This window comes from Equus caballus, chromosome 24 (genome assembly GCF_041296265.1).
Source record: "Equus caballus isolate H_3958 breed thoroughbred chromosome 24, TB-T2T, whole genome shotgun sequence".
Classification (NCBI taxonomy): domain Eukaryota; kingdom Metazoa; phylum Chordata; class Mammalia; order Perissodactyla; family Equidae; genus Equus; species Equus caballus.
In genome coordinates this window covers 24,359,886-24,379,403 of record NC_091707.1, presented here as the reverse complement: position 1 = coordinate 24,379,403, position 19,518 = coordinate 24,359,886, and the positions used below count along the sequence as shown (strand labels likewise).

The 19,518-nt window shown below is 48.8% G+C and overlaps 1 protein-coding gene and 1 long non-coding RNA gene across 12 annotated transcripts in view; one reads left to right on the top strand and one right to left on the bottom strand.

Moving 5' to 3' along the window:
• Positions 1 to 19,518, bottom strand: part of PLEKHG3 (pleckstrin homology and RhoGEF domain containing G3) — a 62,217-nt gene that overhangs the window by 32,447 nt on the left and 10,252 nt on the right. For 3 of the 10 annotated variants that reach the window (XM_023627915.2, XM_070249554.1, XM_070249558.1), the window contains exon 2: positions 14,783 to 14,929. In XM_023627915.2, coding sequence (XP_023483683.1) covers positions 14,783 to 14,791 — 9 coding nt within the window. In that variant the 5' untranslated portion in view covers positions 14,792 to 14,929. Of the gene's footprint in view, positions 1 to 7,819; positions 8,504 to 14,782; positions 14,930 to 15,118; positions 15,200 to 19,518 lie in introns of those variants that run through there. The other 7 variants (XM_070249548.1, XM_023627913.2, XM_070249555.1 and 4 more) reach the window with 5 other exon arrangements.
• Positions 7,085 to 10,680, top strand: LOC111770307 (uncharacterized). Of its 2 annotated transcripts, none has more exons than XR_002803481.2 (2): positions 7,085 to 7,530; positions 9,773 to 10,680. It is a non-coding gene; the product is annotated as an uncharacterized lncRNA (long non-coding RNA). The 2 variants fall into 2 exon arrangements; XR_011432029.1 differs by lacking the exon at positions 7,085 to 7,530 and adding an exon at positions 8,491 to 9,644 and having other exon boundaries at positions 9,773 to 10,082.

Genomic DNA, 19,518 nt, shown 5'->3' with positions numbered 1-19,518 from the left:
ATCTGACATTAAAATTAAAACTTCCAGGGCCAGCCCTGTGGCTGAGTGGTTAAGTTCTCATGCTCCGCTTCGGCAGCCCAGGGTTTCACTGGTTCGGATCCTGGGCGCGGACACGGCACCGCTCGTCAAGCCATGCTGAGGCGGCATCCCACATGCCACAACTAGAAGGACCCACAACTAAAAATGCACAACTATGTACCGGGGGGCTTTGGGAGAAAAAGGAAAAATAAAATCTTTAAAAAATAATCATTAAAACTTCCCTATGAAAAATGACATTATTAATAAAGTTAAGACAATCCAGAGCTATATGTAATGAATAGAACCTACAAAAGATTATTTAACATATTTTTTTAATTTCTAAAAATCAACAAGAAAAAGACAATGGCAATTAAAACTGAAAAAGTACACAAGAACCTCTAACACATGGCAGAGAGGCTGAGCTCGGGACAGAGGTGAGAGGCTTTTACTGTACTCCATTTCGGGGTTTGAATCAAGTGGATGGATTACCTAGTGAAAAAAACCCCTTTTTTAATGTAAAGGGCAGAGACTCACAGAATAATCAACATGACTGGCCAATAAACATGGAAAGTGCTCATCTCCACCTGTAATCAACGTGCTAATTTCAAAACCCAATTTATAAAATAATTTAAAAATACCATTTCATATCTACCAGATTGAAAGACACAATCCAACCATTGGTGAAATACGAGCTCCCGTATTTCTGGTAAGAATATAAAACTGGTTACAAATCATTTGAGGGATTTATTTGGCAGTATCTTGAAAAGCACAACTTACAAGAAGCTTGGCACGTGGATGTTCAATACAGTGTTATTTATAGTGGTGAGAAAATGGAATAACCTAAATGCCCATCAGTCAGGGTACTGTGATATAATTATACAATAGACACCATAAAACAGTTCAATGAATAAACTAGATTTGAACGTATCAACACAAATAAAACTAGACAACAATGTTGGATTAAAAATGCAAGTTCAAGAAGAACACATTCAACATGATATATGTCAATTAAAACAACATGATATTATAAATTACAGATTACAGTAAAAAATATAAAAATATGCACAGGAATGATAAACAACATACTCAGGAGAATGTTACTACTGGGGAGGGAGGGAAGAGAAAAGGATTAGGGAGAAAAACAAAGGAAGCTTCAGTTGTACCTCTAACATTCTGTCTCTATAATAAATGAGAAGTAGATATGATAAAATCATCACTTGCCAGATCTGGACAGTGGGAACACGGGGACTGGGGTTCCTATGCAGGGGCGGCCCCACCGCCCTGGAGACCGACTGGAACAACCAGCACCAAGACTGCACAGCACAGCATCTTCCAGCAGCATCCAGAACCAAAACAAAGGAACAAAGCTCCTGATGGAAACAGGCCTGGAATTTTTTTAACTGCAGCTCCTCCCTGTCATTTTCTGGCCTCAGAAAGTGCTGTGTGGCACCCAGGTAGGTGATTAAAACGTAAATATATCGAAAGCATTCTTGTTTCCACTGAAGCAAGTGCTCTGTGGGTAACTGGCAGTCTGCTTGGGTAGAGCTGAATTAAGTTTGGGCCCATCCTGGCTCTGCTGTAACACAGTAAAACCTTGACTAGCTGGACCCCCTGCCCAGAGAGCTGTCCAAAAAGTTACATTTTCGAGAGAAGTGCCGAGCTTCGAGTTTTTCCAAGCAGTCTGGGGTAGAGCTAAGAGCATGCACTCCGGAGTCGTTCAGAATTTCAAACCTCATTGCTGCCAAGTCTTCACCAAGTGATCCTGGACAAGTCACCAACCTAGTGCAGACTCAGTTTCCTTCTCTAAGGTGGAGATAACACCACTCATCTTGTCTTGTTGAGAGCATTAGTGATATTACCACCTAAGTATCAACACTTAAAAATTTGTTAATCTGATCGGGAATCTTTTAAAAACATGTTAAACACTTCCTTCTTGCCTTCCTAAACAGTCAAGGGAATATAACCTTTTCTTGATGACTCAGGGTCACAATTACCAGCAAAGCATCAATTATCAAAATGATGATCTCCACATGGGCCAAGGTGTGTCAGGCCATCCCCCGAAATAAATGACAGCCAGCTCTTACACCAATACCAGCTTTACACGATGTTTAGATCTCCACCCATCTGTCAACTCTCAGTGCACTGTGGTCATTTCTCCTCTCCATGCCAGTCTCTTTACACTCTTCCCTTTGCTGCTTCCTTTCGGTTGGGGGCTTGGAAATGGGATGACAAAGCTTATATATAAAAGCTAAACAGGGCCTGAGGAGGCTAGTGTGAAAAAAATGTAGGAACTTGAGTCCTGGCTAATGTGAGGCCTTCTTTGCTCCATAGAGAGAAGCAAGGCTGCGGGTGACCAAGTCCTGAATAGGGCAGGAGAGGTGTTATGGAATATTATGTGGGACACATTATGGGACGAACTATATTTGAGACTATAAGCACACCCTACTGTCCACTTTGGGCCCAACTTGCATGGTGGCAAACTCTGCAGTAGGCCTGGGAGCACTGGTCCCAAAGACCCCAGGCATCCTTTTGCTTTTCCAGGCTGCAGGAAGACAGGGCTGCCTAGCCCTCTGCCAGTGCAGCTGACCACAGGTTAACTTCTCAGTATCTTATAACCTAGACACTTTCAGGCAGGAAGAGAACATTTGTGAAGAGGGTGAAAATTTCTTTAATTCCTAAGGTTTCATCACACAATAGGGCTTTACTCATGCAACAAACATTTTTTCGCATGCAGCAAGCACTGGAGATGTAGAAATGCAGAGGGCAGATAGAGGCTGCAAGAACACTGGTTCCCTTCTCCTTTCAATAAACATTTGCCACCTATTGCTCAAGAACCTCTGAGAGTGACACATACACACAGAGTCTTGCAGCCTGGGGAGTAAAGGATATGAGTTTTTAAGAGCTTCCAGTATGTATAGAACCCATCTCTCCTCTCAGGATCCTGTTGCCACAGTAAAACAGACTTCACTCCTCACTGCTCTTGCCTCCCTCCCTGCCTTCTCAACCAGACTCCCGCAGCAATCAAAGTGACTTCAAGGACCCTCAAACTGCGCTTCCCAAAGGCTGCACGGACAGCCACCACTGTACCCATTGGAACCTTGTTCTGGTCCTGTGTTCAGCCCTAGAGTCTGCTCACCATGAAACAGTTTGAATGCTTAACAATCTATTCTCTGAGCTTAAACAAGGCTGCCTCCCCAAAAGCCAGCCAAGAGAACTGTAAATAGCCCCACTCTCCCTTTGCTTGCATTGCCAGAGGGCAACAGCCCACCAGGGCTGGGCTTGCCCCCACCCCATGGCCTTCTTCCCCCTAACTCCATGGGACAAAAGCTGGAGCAGATGAGATCACCAGGCCCCAGTTATTCTCAGGATGGGACCCCAGTGCAAGCCCATCACGCCCAGTTGGTGACACTCTCTACTGTTCTGGATGCTATGTGGGAACAACGATGAGTCAAGCAGAGATCCTGCCTTCAGAGAGCTTCTGATCAAAATAAGAAGAGAGACCCAGTTAATAAGGCCAGCCTTTACCCCAGACAGCTAACACCAGAGGGGCTGCCAGTGTCTCTAAATGCACCTGCCTAGGATCACAGGTTAGTTGACCTGCCCAGTTTCTTTCTCCTCTGACTTGAGGTCGCCCCACATCACAAACATGCCCCAGCTCTTCAGAGCCCTATTTGCCACTTCCTCTGAGGCCAGATTATATCTAGCTTTACTGGGTCTCCAGGCACCAACAGGCAGGCCTGGAAAGTGCCTTCACCACAGGGCCTGCCTGGCTGTCCTGCATGTGCAGCGGGGCCCTCAGGGGGAGTGGTCTGGCTGATGACCACTTCCCTGGGCCTCACCCTCCACTGCCCATCCCTGCTTCCTGAGCCAGGGCAGGGTCCCCAGGAAACCACTCACCACAGCTTTTGACAGCAGTCTTTCAGATCAGGCCCCTCCCTTTGAGGTCTGTGGTTCCAGCTGAGAGGGGAAGAGACTCCTAGATTGGCTGGTGGAAGCAGCGCAGAGCTGAGCAGTCCAAGTCCAGCCAGACCCGGAGATCTCTTAGTGTCTGTGCATTCTACTACTCTAAATTCTGGTCCACTGCAGCTTCTTCCAGGGCTGCCTCTGAGCCTCCATCAGAATCCTCTCACCACCTCTGCAGGCCTCCTAGAACACCTCCACTCACCATCTGCCCAGCTCTCTCGAGCCCCTCCCTCATTTTCCCCACCTCTTCATCCCCCTTGGGAGCATAACTTCTCTACAGGACACTGGGGGAGGGGCGGAGAGCCTTCCAGCTGTGAGGCAGAGTGGAGAGGCCAGGGATGAAGGTGTGATTCATCAGGGCTGGTTAAGAAGCAGGGGGAATTCCAGAGCAAGGGAGGGTCAAGGCTGCCCCCAGCTCACCCTGTCCCCCCCAGGGGAAGCAGCACACACCTGGGCGCCCTGCATCCTCAACCATCAGAAATCTGGGGTAGGAGAGAAAGTCTTACTAACTAGAAAGTCTGCATGAACCAGAGTTTCTATTTTCATCTCCCTCTAATTCTCCACTCCTGCCTAATGAAATGAAAAGCTTTCATCTAGAGTCCTTAGCAAAGCCATTAAATATCTTGAGGCACCCCTGCAGAACTTGGTTAGAGAAACAATAAAAGAGGATCATTTATTGAACATCTCTGTGGGCTTTGCTAAGCACTTAATATATGTTATCTCATTGTTCATTCTCACAATACCATATGTGGTAGGTATGATGACTAACTCCATTTTACAGGTGAGAAACACAGGCTCAAAGGAGTTGAGCACCACAGGGTTAGCAAGCTGTCAGGCTGGGATCTGAACCCAGGTGCGTCCAACTGCAAACCCAGCTCCTCAAGGCCACAGTGTGTTGCTTGAACTGTGTTTCAAGAAAGGGATATCAGAGATGAAGGGAAATACCTCCTCCAGGCATGACCTCAATGGTCCTTTCCTGGAGACACTTCCCAGGCCACCCCATCTAAACGCCATCTCACCCCTTCTAAGACAATTCACATCCACCTTCCCCATCATATTTTTCTGCTTATGACTAACATGTTTTCTATTCCAATTATCCGTCTTGCTTATTGTCCACTTCCCCACTAGAAGTCAGCTCCATGAGGTCCATGATGGCTATATATTTTGCATATGCTGTGCCCCTGCATCTGGCCAGCTCTATTCATATACAGTAAGTGCCAAATAAATAACTGTTGAATGAATGAATGAATACTTTAAAATAGAACTAAGAGGCAAGTGTGTAGGAAGAAAACAAAGATGATCCATCCATTCAGGGGAAGCAAGAAGAGATAAGAAAAGTCAGTGAGAGAATCTGGCCGGGGCAAGTCGGGGGCCTCTGGAAATGAGGATCCTTCCTGCTGGCAGTAGTGATTTCCAGCTTCCAGGTCCCAGCTTGAGGGCTCCTGCCAGGGAAGCAGGGCGGGCTTACAGCCCTGGGACAAAGGCCTTTGGACACGCAGCTGGCCAGAGAGGCGGGACAGAGCCGGAGCAGCGGCCTGGGATGGGGGAGGGAGACAAATGAGGAGCTGAAGACAGTCCTCAGTGCAGCTGCAAAAGCAACACCCTCCCAACACCAGAGTGCCCTCAATCTCCAACACAACAGAGAATGGCTCTCGATAGCTTCACAATCAACTCTCCAAGGTCAGCGCCAGAGCTTTCACAAGGGTCTGAGAGGGCAGGTGGAGGTGAAGGGGCAAGCCACACATCTGGAACACAGTCCCTTCTCCCCTCAGCCCTGGTCATCCCTCACACCACGGCCTTTGGCCTCCCCCAGTGTAAACACAGTGACCCTGGGATAGCTGGGGATTTGGTAAGGCAAATGTTTACTCAGGAGCTGAGATATTACAGGCCAGGGGTGTAGACTTCCACCATTGGCTCCTGGTATCTATTATGTCCTTATGGCACACGTGGGACATATCCAGTAAATCGTAAAGCTCTTGAGAGCCACTCTCAGCCACAGTGAGCCCTTTATTTTGTCTAAGAGTTTATGGAGCACTTTCCCCACAGTCCTTAACCACAGCCTCTATGAGAAAGGGCAGGCAAGTACTCCACTTTACTTCGAGAGGAAACTGAATCAGAAAAGATCCGTGACTTGCCCAGGTGATTAGGGGAAAAGCATGGATTAGACAGAGCCAGGAAGTCTGAGTTCTGGTCCCTATTTGGCCTACGGGGACCAAGCTCAATCCCCTCACATCTCGGGCTCTGCTGCCTTCATGTGTAAAAGGAGTAGGCTAATCTCAGGTGCCTTCCAGCCCAGCGACTCTATCAACCTTTGAGGCCATGCAGCAGAGCCAGGACTAAAACCCAGGCAAAAATGCTGTGCTGGACTCCCAGACCAGTGCTCTTCCCACTCTCCCTGATGCCACTTCTAATAAAAGGCAGTAGAAAAGCCCCCCAAAACAGCTCTTAAACAATCCACTCTCTCTGCTTCTAGGACTTGGTTTACGCCATGCCAACTCCCTGCCCCTTCCCAGAGCAAGATGCCCAGGGAGCCGAGGAGTTGGAAGGGAGTGGGGGCAGCACGAGTGTGAACAGCAGGCACAGAAGGAGGAGTTGAGGCGTCCCCGGAGCCCAGGGAAGGGGCGAGTAACAAACAGAAGGGGTACACCTTTTTATTCTCACTCCCGAGGTTTTCTGCAGGGAATAGCTGGGGTGAAGTCATTCCCACCTAAATCACTCAGGATTCCACTCCCAGGCCAGGCAGGGGGGGCTGGAAAGGCATTTTCCTGAAGCGAGGCAGGTGACGTTCTCAGTGGGAGCCCGCTCCGGGCTGTCATTACTCTCCCAGCTTATTATTTCTCGAGCAAGGTGGGTGTGACTGGGCTGCATGCAGAGACAGGACAGGAGAGACTCTGACAAGCCCCAGTCCAGGGTTCCCTGTAGGGTGATGCAGTCTGGGTCCCTCCTGGGGGCCCCAGACCAGAGGACAGGTCCCTTCACCTGACAACAGCTTAGCGAGTGACCTCAAGGATGAAACTCTTCAGGCGGCCACTAACACCGCCCTCCGCCAGGCCACACCTCTCCAGCCTCCCACCATTACATTTCCCACTCCGTTCTTTCTTTTGTTTCCAAAAGCAGCTCCAAAGAATAAAAGTTGCTACCTAAAAACGTCTTGAAAATTTCAAGTTTACATGCCTTATCCTGGCTTTCCAAACCAAAGGGCTGAAGATGGGGAGCAAATTAACCAAACCGATTTCAGGAGTGGGCGAGGTCGAGGTGCACTGTGGCAGCCAGTGATCTCTGCGCTTTCGGCTCCCCGACACCCCATTTCCGGCACCCACTCTACTCCCTCCAGCACAGGAGCTGAGATTCCCAAGACCGAGCGCCGTGTGGCACCAACCCGGAACAGGCTGCGGGCTCCTCTTGGGCTCCCGGGACCAGAGGCTCGGGTCCTTCCCCAGAAGAGTCCACCCTGCCCAGGCCCACAGTCCGAGGCTGCGACCAGCCCGCGGGCAACCGAGCGCGCAGCGGGAGCGGGTGGGCGCACCTCGCGGCCTTCCCGGTTTCAAAGTGAGTCTCCCGGAGCCACCCGGCGCGCTGGCTCCTTTTGTTTCCGGGGTGGGGGCGAAAGGACAGAAAACTTCTCCTTCACAAGCCTCCCGCGCCCCAGCCCTCTGCGGGAAGGGTCGCCCTGGAGGAGCCCGCGCAGCCCTGGCCCGCCTCGGCCGCCCCGAGTCCTCACCCCGCAGAGGGCTGGGGCGGGTGCCCCGGGAGGGTGGGGGCCTCGGAGGGATCCGGGCACCCCCCACCTCGCCGGTTGCACTGGCGGAGGGAGAGGGGAGAACCGAGGGACACTCACCGAGCGGTCGCCGCCCTGGCGGGTCGGGCACGCAGAACGCGAGGCTGCCCAGGTGCCGCGGCGACGCGGGCGCGAGTTTGAAAGTCGCTCTCGGAAGGGGCTGAGGCTGCCGGCCGCGCCCGCCCACGGCCAGCCCCTCGGCGGCCAGGGACGCGGCCAGCTGCGCGCGCGGCCCCCGGGGACCCCAGCGCGGGGCAGGAAGGAGGAGCCAGGCCGGAGCCGGCGCGAGGGGAGGAGGGCGGGAGGGGCGGACCAGGAATTTTTCCAGTGGGTGGAGACTCGGGTCCGCGCTGGAATCCGGCGACTGGCTCCGCCGGGGCCCCGGGAAACTTCGCGGCGCTGCAGGCCCGAGCCCGGGGTGCGGCGGCGGCGGTGGCTGCGGCGGCGGGGCCCGCGTGCGGCTGGTGATGCGCGCCCGCAGGTGGGGCGAGCGCGCGGCCCGCGCCGTGGGTCCTGCCCGACGCGCGCCGCTCCCGGGCAGCCCAGACGCTCTGAGATACAAAGACGCACGTGGTGGAGGTCACCTGGTGTGACAGACCTGATATCACCGCCTCCCGAGAGGGCACCCGACAACCAAAAGCTCCCCCATCGTAGAGACAGGAAAGGGGGCTTTCAAGTGAGTCATTAGATGGAGTTGCATCTGGGGATCCTGATCCTCCCAGAGCGGGTCACCTCTGCTCTTCTGAGCCAGAAGGGCACGTCTTGAATTCCTCAGCGAAACTCGGTCCCCGTGACCCTTTACGAATATAAATCCAAACCTCAAAGAAGCTGACAAGAGATTGAAGCCGATAACTTGAAGGGAGCTCCACCGAGAGACTGTTAGGTGGGAAAAAGCAAGATGGGAAACCTGTGTACTAGAAAACCACATTTTTGTAAAACGAAGACAGATAACCTCTTTGTTTTTATGTCTGTTTGTAATCATACGGGCGTGGAAAGGTACACACCTGGAAAGTAGGGGGGAGGGGACAGGGACGTTCATAAGGACAGGCTGGATTTTGAGCAAGAACATAATTTTTTAAACCAGAAATAATTCATCAATAAAGGCCATGAAAGAAAGATGCTGTCCCAGCACAAGGCAGGAGGAGAGCAGCCCAGGATGGGACCCAGAAAGAGGCTCCATTGGTCAGGCGTTATCGCCAGCTCCTAGGGAGAAGGAATGGGACAGTGGTATCAGAACCACTGGGTATATTTGATATCCGGGTGTAGACAAGTGTGTCTGGCAAACAGCTCACAGAGTTCTCCTTAAAAACAAAAAACAAAAAGACTGCTCCAGGCAAACGCAAGCTCCAGGTGATTTACTGGGAGTGGAGGGGAGGGGAGGGGCGGGGCGGGCGCGGGAGGAAATGGCTTTCAGGTGACTTTGAAACAGGATCCCAGCGGAGGGTGGGGTGAAGACAGCGGGTCTGCTCGCTCCAGACTGCGGGGGAAGAGGTAGGCGCTTGCCTGGCGGCCCAGGAAGCGGGACCCACATTCCTCAGCGGGGAGGGTCTGCTCCAGCCCTGCTCCCGCCGACAGGGAAGGTCCCAGCCGCGATTGCGGAAGGGGGTCGGAGGTGAACAGCCTCTGCGCTCCCAGGTACAGCCGGCCAGGCTGCGGACTGGAGGAAAAAGCGAGAAGCCCCAGTCCCTTCCTGCCGTCTCGAGGGCAGTCCATCCTCGGGCTTCCGCCTTTCTTTGATCCCGCCTCCTCTGATAGATCACTGCATCTATCAGTCCTTCCTGACTACCTCCAACTCCAGCTTCCAAAGGCGGCCGCTGACTTCACTAAGCCGTTGTGGAGCACACCCCTCAGTCCTCCGCCAGCGCTGGTAACGGTGCTCGTGACGGTAATTATACCTCCTTAGTGAACGCTGACTGTTTGCACGGCCTGTGCTATGCCATTTACAAATATTGTTTCCCTCCATTCTCACAGCCACCTTCTAAGCTAGTAAGTGTCCTTATCCCTATTTTACAGAAAGAATAACTGAGGATGGCACCGGCACCGATCTAGCAACTTAGCCAAGATTACATAACCAGCAAAAGCAGAGCCTGACAAGATCCCAGATCCAGCCAACTGCTGAGTGCTTACTATGTGCCAGCCATTATTCTAAGCCCTTTATAGGAACGATTGCAGTCACAGAAGAAAGAAACTGAGGCACAGCTAGTGTGTGGTAGACCTGGGATTTGTAACGGGAACGCTGCTCTTCACCACCTATTCTGTTTTCTTTTTGACACTTGTTATATTTAGTTCAACACTTGATTATAATGTCTGGCGTTGTTTCTAATTGTTTTAATCTATATAGCTTATTTCCAATAAAGATCGCCATCTTTCCTTAGGGCAGAAGTCACAGGATGCACTCAGTAAAGCCATGGCGAATTCAGGTGAGATAACCCAAACAGTTTGTGAGAAATCACACCCTCTCACGTCTAAGACTCCACACCTCTGTCTGGGCCCAGGCGCTCTAGGACCCACAGCCTCTTCACAGCTCAGAGCCTCTTTTCTTCCTGCCCCTGTGGATTCTTGCTTTAGTGGCCTCACCTTCCCTGCTCTTAAATCATTTATTGTTATAATAATACCCTGTGCCCCGGTAATGCCTTTAATCCAAGATCTCAAAGTGTTCTAACCAATACAGATGAATTCATCCTCACAGTACCCGCACTGAGCTGGGGAGATGGAGGTATTCTCCCCCATTTTATGGGTGAGAAAACCGAGACAACACAGAGTCGGAATGACTCACCATGGAAATCAATGGCAGGGTTTCTTCTCCCAGTCCTTCCCCTCCTCCTTCCTAACTCTTCGCTGCCAACATTTGCATCAAAATTTCAAATCCCAGAGACAAAGGCCATTGAGTTTTCACAATAAAGGACATTTCCAAACTGTCATTTCAGCTGCTCTATTGTGGTAGACCTCAGGAAAGGGAGGAGATGTCAACATGGTGAAGGGCCCCCGGCCTCTATGCTTGCAGCCCGGAGAAGGAGCCAGGGCTGGCTGGGATGGGGAATGAAATCCCAAACTTGGAGGAAATCCCTGTCAAAGACGACCTACAAACTTTGTGGTCTCAAAGCTTCTAGAGTTTCAAGTGGCATTTTAGCAATGTTTCTCAAATTGTAAGCCACAAGCAACAAAAGAAAAAACAGATAAATTGTACATCATCAAAATTTAAAACTTTTATGCCTCAAAGGACATCAAGAAACTGAAAAGACAACCCAAAGAAGGGAAGAAAATTTTTGCGAATCACACATCTATAAGAGACTTGATCTAAAATATGTAAAGAACTCCTATAGCGCAATAATGAAAAGGTAAATAACCCAACTTAAAAACGGGCAAAGGCTCTAAGTAGATATTTCTCCAAAGAAGATATACAAATAGCCAACAAGCACATGAAAAGATACTCAACATCATTAGCCACCGTGGAAATGCAAATCAAAAAAAGTGAAATATATCTTCATACTCATTAGGATGGGTAAAATCATAAACATATAATACTAAGTGTTAACGAGGATGTGGAGAAATTAGAACTCTTGTACACTGCTGGTGAATGTAGAATGGTGCAACCACTTTGGAAAAAGTGGCAGGTCCTCAAAAGGTTAAACGTAGAGTTACCATGTGACCCAGCAATTCCACTCCTAGATATATACCCAAGAGGAATGAAAATGTCTGTCCACACAAAACCTTGTAGCTGAATGTTCACAGCAGCATTATTCATAATAGCCAAAAGGTATAAACAATCCAAATGTCCATCAGCTGATGAATGGATAGACAAAATGTATATTCATACCATGGAATATTGTTCAGTCATAAAAAGGGAATGAAGTACTGATTCACGCTACAACATAGATGAACTTTGAAAAGATTGTGTTAAGTGAAAGAAGCCAGTCACGAAGGACCGCATATGTATAATTCCATTTGTGTGAACTGTCCAGAATAGGCAAATCTATATAAACAGAAAGTAGATTAGTGGTTGCCTTAGAGCTGGGGGACGAAGGGGTTTGGAGGAAATGGGGAGTGATTGCTAACAGGTTCAGGGTTTCTTTTAGGCATGGTACAAATACTAAAAGTATTGAAATACTAAAAAAACCATTGACTTGTATACTTTAAATGGGTGAATTATGTGGTATGTGAAATATATCTCAATAATCTGTTATTTAAAAAAAAGTGTGAGCCACTTTCACCTGTTCTGGAGTTACGCAGGCTGCCTCTAATCAGAATCTTTCAGAATCCTGTTAGAATCTTTGGTGGGCAAGACCCAACTCTGCATTTCCCTGGAGCATGCTGAATGAAGCTCAGTGTAATACAATGCCTTACAAGACAGTGATTCAGAGCCTTGTGGCCCCCAGGCTTCCTGAAATGAGTAAAATGGAAGGTCTGTAACTAACTCTGAGAGGACAGTGGCCTGGGCAGGGGAAGGGGGGTCCCCCTTCTTTATCAGTAGCTTCTTTCCCCCAGTCCAGACTCCGCGTCAGAAAAGTCTGACATCAGAAAGAGGAAGAAGGTGTGGGGAAGGGAGAGGAAGACTTCCCCCTCCTTGCTCGGTCCAGGCTCGCAGCCACAGCTCTTGAAGGAAATGAGCTGTTTGTTTGAATTAGTGTCTACAGTAGAAACATTTGCCAATCACTTGTGGTTTTTCAAGAACCTGGGAGCTGTGTGTGAACCATTTCTGGAGATCACTTCTGTTCACCTTTGTTATCAGTAGATAAGGGGGCCCTAAGTCAGCATTTGCAACACCTGAGCCCAGGGAGTTAGAACCAAGACATCAGCCTTTGGTGATCTAGAGGTTGGTTTATACACAAACATGCTCCTCCTTCTCTGACCTTCTGGCCCAAAAGGGCCAGACGTTTTTCTATTTGCATCACCACCTGTAGATGGATGAAGTGTAACCAGGGGAATGGTCAAGCTTTACCTAGGCTAAATGCTAAAGTGAAAGATTTTCTGGGATGGGTTTAGAAATGATTGGCTGAAATGGTGTTTTGAGTTGTCTGTGTACTTCCTTTATCAGTGTCTTTAAAATCCCTGAAGACTTTCTGCTTCTCCCTGAGATTTTCAGACCTGGGTGTTTGTAAGAATCACGTGGGAAGTTTCAGACTCAAGACTGAAGCAGACTCCAGGAATTTGCATTTTTATTTGTTTTTATTTTTTTGCTGGGAAAGTTCCATCCTGAGCTAAGGTCTGTTGCCAATCTTCCTCCCTTTTTTTTTCCTCCCCAAAGCCCCAGTACGTAGTTGTATATTCTAGTTGTAAGTCCTAATTCTTCTATGTGAGCCACCACCACAGCATGGCTACTGACAGATGAGTGGTATGGTTCCGCGACCAGGAACTGAACCTGGGCTGCTGAGGTGGAGTGCACCAAACTTTTAACTGCTAGGCCATCAGGGCTGGCCCAGGAATCTGCATTTTTAATAGGCACGTGATTCAGATGCAAGAGAGATCCATAGTCCACACTTTGAAAAACACTGGTCTAAATTCTGCCTTGTGTCTTTTCCCCTCCTGGTGCTTCCTCTTCCTTCCCTGTAACACAGGACTCAAAATGAAAACCCTGCAACCCCTCCCAGTGCTCCAAAGATAAAAGGGCATGGCTTTTAAGACCTCATGATGTTGGAATAAATCAGACTATTATATTTAATCAGATAGAAGAGTTCCACCTTGATTGATGTGAAATGCTTAATCTTCAACACCTTAGTGACAAGCAGGGTGGGGTGCACCTACCAAGTACTGTACTATCACCCTCAGAAAACAGATTAATGAGAGCTTAATTAGGAGGTAATTGCCCAGTTACTTGCAGATGGAGGCAGTTCTTCCCAACTGTAATTTTGGTTGTTGATGTTTTCTTCTTAGGGGCCTATGGGTTCCCAGCCCTGGTTTCTCCATCTTTCCCAGAGGACAGAGCAGCCATGCCAAGGAACCAGCGGGGCCCAGCTCTGCATACCCTTCCTTTGGTTTCTGTGCCAGACCATACGGGAAACATGGGTTGGTTATAACTAGATTACGGCAACGAGGACCTGGTCCATCCAGTTTCCTATGTCTCCAGCATCTCCTCCGGGGGAAAGGAGGAACTGACCCTCTGATGGACGGGGTAACTTTTTTTCTCCACCTGAGGGCAACCAGGCTCACGGAGCCCACACAGTCCTGTCCTATTTTTAGCCGCCAGGCACTCCCGTCAAAACCTCAAATCCTTCATAAGTGGTGCTTCGTGGAGGTCACTCTGGCCCGTCTTCTTTCTCACTCTCCTGCTACAGAGCTGCCTTCTTTTCAGTCAGAGGATTTCCAGGGTCTCTTTCAATCCTGAAAATCTTGGCTTTTACCACCTTAAGGAACCCTGACTGGATCTTTCAACTAGAACAAGCTCTTTCCTCTTCACTTCCACCCTTGTCTAGGGAGAAAAGCCTGGCTTCATAATCCCTGATTCTCTGATCCCAATACGCTTATCCTGGACGTGTGGTTGTCCTTGTCCTGCTGGGAAGATTATGGGGATAACCTTGTGCCTGGAGCAGTGCTAAGTGCTCCATAAGCATTCTCGTTCCATCCTCCCAGCAATCCTTTGAGGCAGGTAATGTTCTTTCCCATTTTACAGATGAGAACTTTGAGGCTCAGAGAGGTTAAGCCACATGTCCCTGGTCATGTGGCCCTTAATGGCAGACCTGGGACATGTACCCAGGCCCCCTTCGCAGCCTAAACTTATGCTCTTAACCACTCTTATCCTGCTACCGAAATACCCCACCAGAGCTCCCAAAGAGCCGCTAGACCTGAGCAGAGGAGGTGGGAACAACTTAAGCAAATTAAACCCAAGAAAAGAACCACCACCACCCTGTTCTGCCCAATCAAACCAGTGTGAACTGCCTTACAATTCACCAGAGAGCATTCTAGGCTCACGGGTGAGTAACAGACTTGTTCCAGGGGCTGATAAATTGAGTGATGGGAAGAAAAATAAGAATGTGTTCAGGGTTATAAAGCTGATGAGAGGGGGGGAAAAGGCAAGTCTCTAAATACTTGCGACATCTCAAGCGAGACGGCGGTGAAAGGTGAGGCGAGGCCTTTGCCCCACAACCAGGCTTCAGCCCTAATCACGGCTCTGCTGCGCGTTCTGAGGGATGGTGCTGCTGCTGGAACTCGGAGAACATCCTGTCCTGCCTGCCCCTGGAAGAGACAGAGGGAGCGAAGCCGAGGTTTACCAAGTGCTGCTGAAGGGAATGGGAGTTAGAGACCCCTCTGGAATTGTTTCCAGAACACTCCTCAGCCCCAGCTGGCCTGCATGCCACCCGTCCTCGCAGTAAATCTCTCTGTTCCTATGACAATGCTCTCCCTCTCCCTCCCTCTCCAGCTCACCTGCACCCCTATGGCCCCGTGGAAAGGCACCTTCTCCAGCATCCAGACCATGGTAAAGGGCTTTGCAGTACCTCTGGAAGCCTGGTGGTTAAAAGCACAGACTTGGAGTCAACAGAGCTGAATGCCAGCTCTGTTTCTTAGGCAAGCTACTTAACCTCTCTGTGCCTTCATTTCCTCATCTGAAAATGGAGTGTCTAGTAGTACCTATCTCATAGGGTGTTATTCAGGAATTAGTGAGAAAATATTTGTAAGGCACTTAGCACAGTTCTCAGTCCACAGAAGGAGGTGACCAATAATGTTGTTTTTATTTCTGCTTCTAGGTGTTAGGTTCTCAAGCCCCACCTCAATATCCTAGTTTCCCTAATGTCATATCACGTCAAAGAATCTTGTAACAGGAAGAGACCCTAGAAGTCACCTAATAAGAGAATTTTTTCCTCTATGTAATTCTCACACATGTATATCTCTAAGAATGAGATTATATCAGTAATGTACTTAGCACATGCCTGGGATATAGTAAATGCTTGGTAAATGTCAGGGTTTGTGGTGGTTAATTTTGTGTGTCAACTTGACTGGGCTAAGAGATGCCCAGATAGGTGGTAAAACATTATTTCTGGGTGTGTATGTGAGGATGTTTCCAGAAGAGATTAGCATTTGAATGGCAGACTGAGTAAAGTGGACTGCCCTCTCCAGTGTGGGTGGGCATCATTCAATCCATTGAGGGCCTGCATAGAATAAAAAGGTGGAGGAAGGTTGAATTTGCTCTCTGCCTGACTGTGAGCCAGGACATTGATCTCCTCCTGCCCTCAGCATTCCTGGTTCTCAGGCCTTCACACCCGGACTGGAATCTACGTTGGCTCTCTGGCTCTCGGGCCTTCAAACTATATCACCGACTTTCTTGGGTCTCCACCTTGCAGATAGCAGATCATGGGACTTCTCAGCCTCCATAATCAAATGAGCCAATTCCTTATGACAAATCTCTTCATATATATGTATATTTACATATTTATATTAACATATTTATGTATTTTATATTAATTATATTTATATGCTTATATTAAATAAATAGATATATTTATTATATTTATATATGGGGAGAGAGAGAGAACCCTGACTAGTACAAATTTTCTTGCTGTTGTTTGGGTAGGTATTTACCGAGTGTTTATTCATCCATCTATCCGTCCATCCAATCGTCACTCATTGAGTGTCCTGGTTGCTGGGAGACGTACTCTTAGTATAAGACATGGCATTGCCCCAGGAGGCAAATGCATAAGCAAATGAAAAAGAGAAGAGCCAGAAAACAATGAGAGAACAGGTGAGGGCCTAACTGTGTGGTATTTTCTGTGCTGTCCAATGTGATTAGCACACCTGGAGGGAGGAAAGAGATTCCCTTTTTATGAATGACTCAGAATGCACATTATTCAAATAGTGTCAGCTTTCAAAGAATCAGGGTATGTGCTTATGTCAAAGATCTTCTCATCACTCAAAAAGCCTTTAAATTATATGTTAACTTCAATATTGGCAAATCCTGGTCTTTAAAGGTTGGGGTAGGATGTTTGGGAAATAGCCAAATGTCATTTGGACCCATTGTCTGGTGGAAAATGTAATTTCCAGCTGCATTAAAATGGATGCAGAATGAGCAGTGGAGTGAGGACACTAGTTTCTCCTACGTGTCTCCTGAGCCAGCTCTGAAGGCGTTTCCACAGAGGAGCGGATTCAGACCTGTGCCTTTCCGTGCCACATGCCCACCCTCCTGGTCTGCACTCCTCCCCAGGGTTTCAGAGATGTCTGAGGCACAGAATCACTTCCCTTCTCCACTACACCAGTGACCTAGGAAGCTTCCCTGGAAGGTCTCAGCCATCAAGCAAGGATCTCCATTCTCACCTCTTCTCCATTCTCCTCCTCTGCTCCTCTGCCTCCTCCATCCTCACTCCCTGATGTGAAAGAGTCCTCTGGTGAGAGACCAGACAGCTTTCCTGGAGGATGTAACCCACTCACCCTGGACACTTACATGGATACAGACTGGACTCCTGTTGCTCTCACACTTGTTTCCCCAAGTTTCTTTCTTTTTTTTTTTTTTTTAAAGATTGGCACCTGAGCTAACATCTGTTGCCAATCTTCTTTTCCCCAAAACCCCCCAGTACAAGGTTGTATATTCTAGTTGTAAGTCCCTCTGGTTGTGCTATGTGAGACGCCACCTCAGCGTGGCCTGATAAGCGGTGCCATGTCTGCACCCAGGATCCGAACCTGCAAAACCCTGGTTGCCGAATCAGAGCATGAGAACTTAACCACTCAGTCACGGGGCTGGCCCCTCCACAAGTTTCTAATCCATAAACATTCACTGAGGATCTGATATGTGCCAGGCATTATGCTGGCTCCTGTCAGGGACACAAAAGCATCAGACCCCATCTCTGACTTTAACCAGGTGGAAGAAGGTGACAAACTCTAAACACGTAACAACAAAATCTTTAAAGACCCATTCTAGACAGTGAAAGCAGACATCGCTATAAGATAGTTCACAATTCTGTGGTAATTATAATTGGTACTAGCAGCCAGAGGATAGAGGCTGGATGCTCAGAGACGGCTTCTTGGAGCAGGTGGATTCTAACACGGTCTTGAGAGGTAGGGAGGATTTGGGGGAGCTGAAGGGGAGAGGAAATGTCAAGAGCAGAAGACGGTGCTGGGAAGGCAAAGCTACATCACGACTGGTCTGTGTGTGACCACCTCTGGATCATTTGTTATTTCAGTCCGGTCATTCCATGCAGGTATCTTGGCAAGGACCTGAAGTTGGTCTTCAAGCAGAGTCTTCTTCCTCCCAACTATTCAGACCTGATGACTCTGTAGTAGTTAGGATTCTTTGGTTGCAAGTGACAAAGACTGAATACAAACTAAAGCAGAAAAGGCTTTAATTGTCTCATAACTGGAAGGTCTGGGTCTGGAGGTCCATTAGCTTTCACAGTACTAAGGCACAGCGGCCTCTAATAAGACTGCAGGGCTCTGTTCTCTCTCCTTTTCCTGCTTCACTGAGATCCACATTACCTCCCTGCTCTCCTTGTGAGGCAAGGAAGCCAGCAGCTGACAACCCTAGATTCGTGTTCTCTGAGCTTACCAACCCCAGTGGAAAAAGAGGACGTTTCCCCCCTAGCTGTCTTCTTGGCCCCTTGTCGGGATCCCTGACAAAGTAGGTTTCTCTGATGCAGCCCCAAAGTTGGCTGTCGTGTGGGGAATACCTGGTGCTGTGCGGTGGACCCAAAAGACTAAAAGGGCAGCCTTGGACTGATCTAGGGAAGAAGGAAAGGCTGTGCTGCATTATTCTGGAAAACTTCATCCCGTATTACAGACTTCCCAGATAAATACATGTCCCCACCTCCTCCCAGCCCTAATGGCCAGACTCTTTTCACAGGGCAATAAATGTTTAATTGCTGAGAGAGCTTGCATAAGGACAACAGCTATCTAACACAGGACACTAAAGCAGGGTTAGCAACTGGATAAACACCCAAGGAGATGTGGCGTTTTAGGAAAGGGACCCAGACCAGAAGACTGGGTTAGGCCAGTGTATCCTCACACCCTGGAAAATTCATGAAATAGATTTGCTAGTGAACAGAACAGAATTCCTGTTGCAGGCCAGAACCCACTTAAGTGGCAGCTTCAGAGCTATAGGTGTCACTCTCAGGAAGAGCAAGATTTCAGAGCCTGAGGCTGCCGTGGACTCAGTATTGATGAGGACTGAAGGCCTTTCCGCCCTGCTTGAATTCTCAATAGGCAGCACACTCTGGGGGCCCCCGCCTAAAGGAGCAGCAACTTCCAATCACTCCAGATAGGAAGCATAGAGGAGAAAAGAGAGGAGGCTCAGAGCAGTGCTGTCCCACAGACCTTCCTGTGATGATGAAGGTGTTCGGTATCTGCAATGTCCCTTACGATAGCCAATGCACATGTGGCTATCGAGCACTTGCAATGTGGCCAGTGCAACTGACGAACTGAATTTTTAATTCTACCTAATAGAAATTTCAATAGCCACATGTGGTTAGTGGCTATGTATTAGACACTAAGCCTTAGAGGACATCCTTCCTCTACCCACCTGCAAGGCTTGGAAGGGAAAAGGCAGGATAAATTGGAACGGAACTTCCCAATCAACCATCTACGTCAGAAAAGGCAGATGGTGTAGAATGGGAAATGGGGAAGACCCTGGTGTCAACCTCCTTCCCAGATACGGACATCAGCTGCCTGAACTCTGGCAACTGTCACCTAGCCTCTCTCTCTGAGAGCCACCACCTCTGAAAAAGACCTCACAAAAGGTCATCTGAGGCTACCAGGTGGCCCCAAAGCCACAGTCCAGTGAGGAAGGAAATAACTTCATGCCTCCCGATAGCCCCATAGGGAACACCCTCCCCTGCCCCCCATGG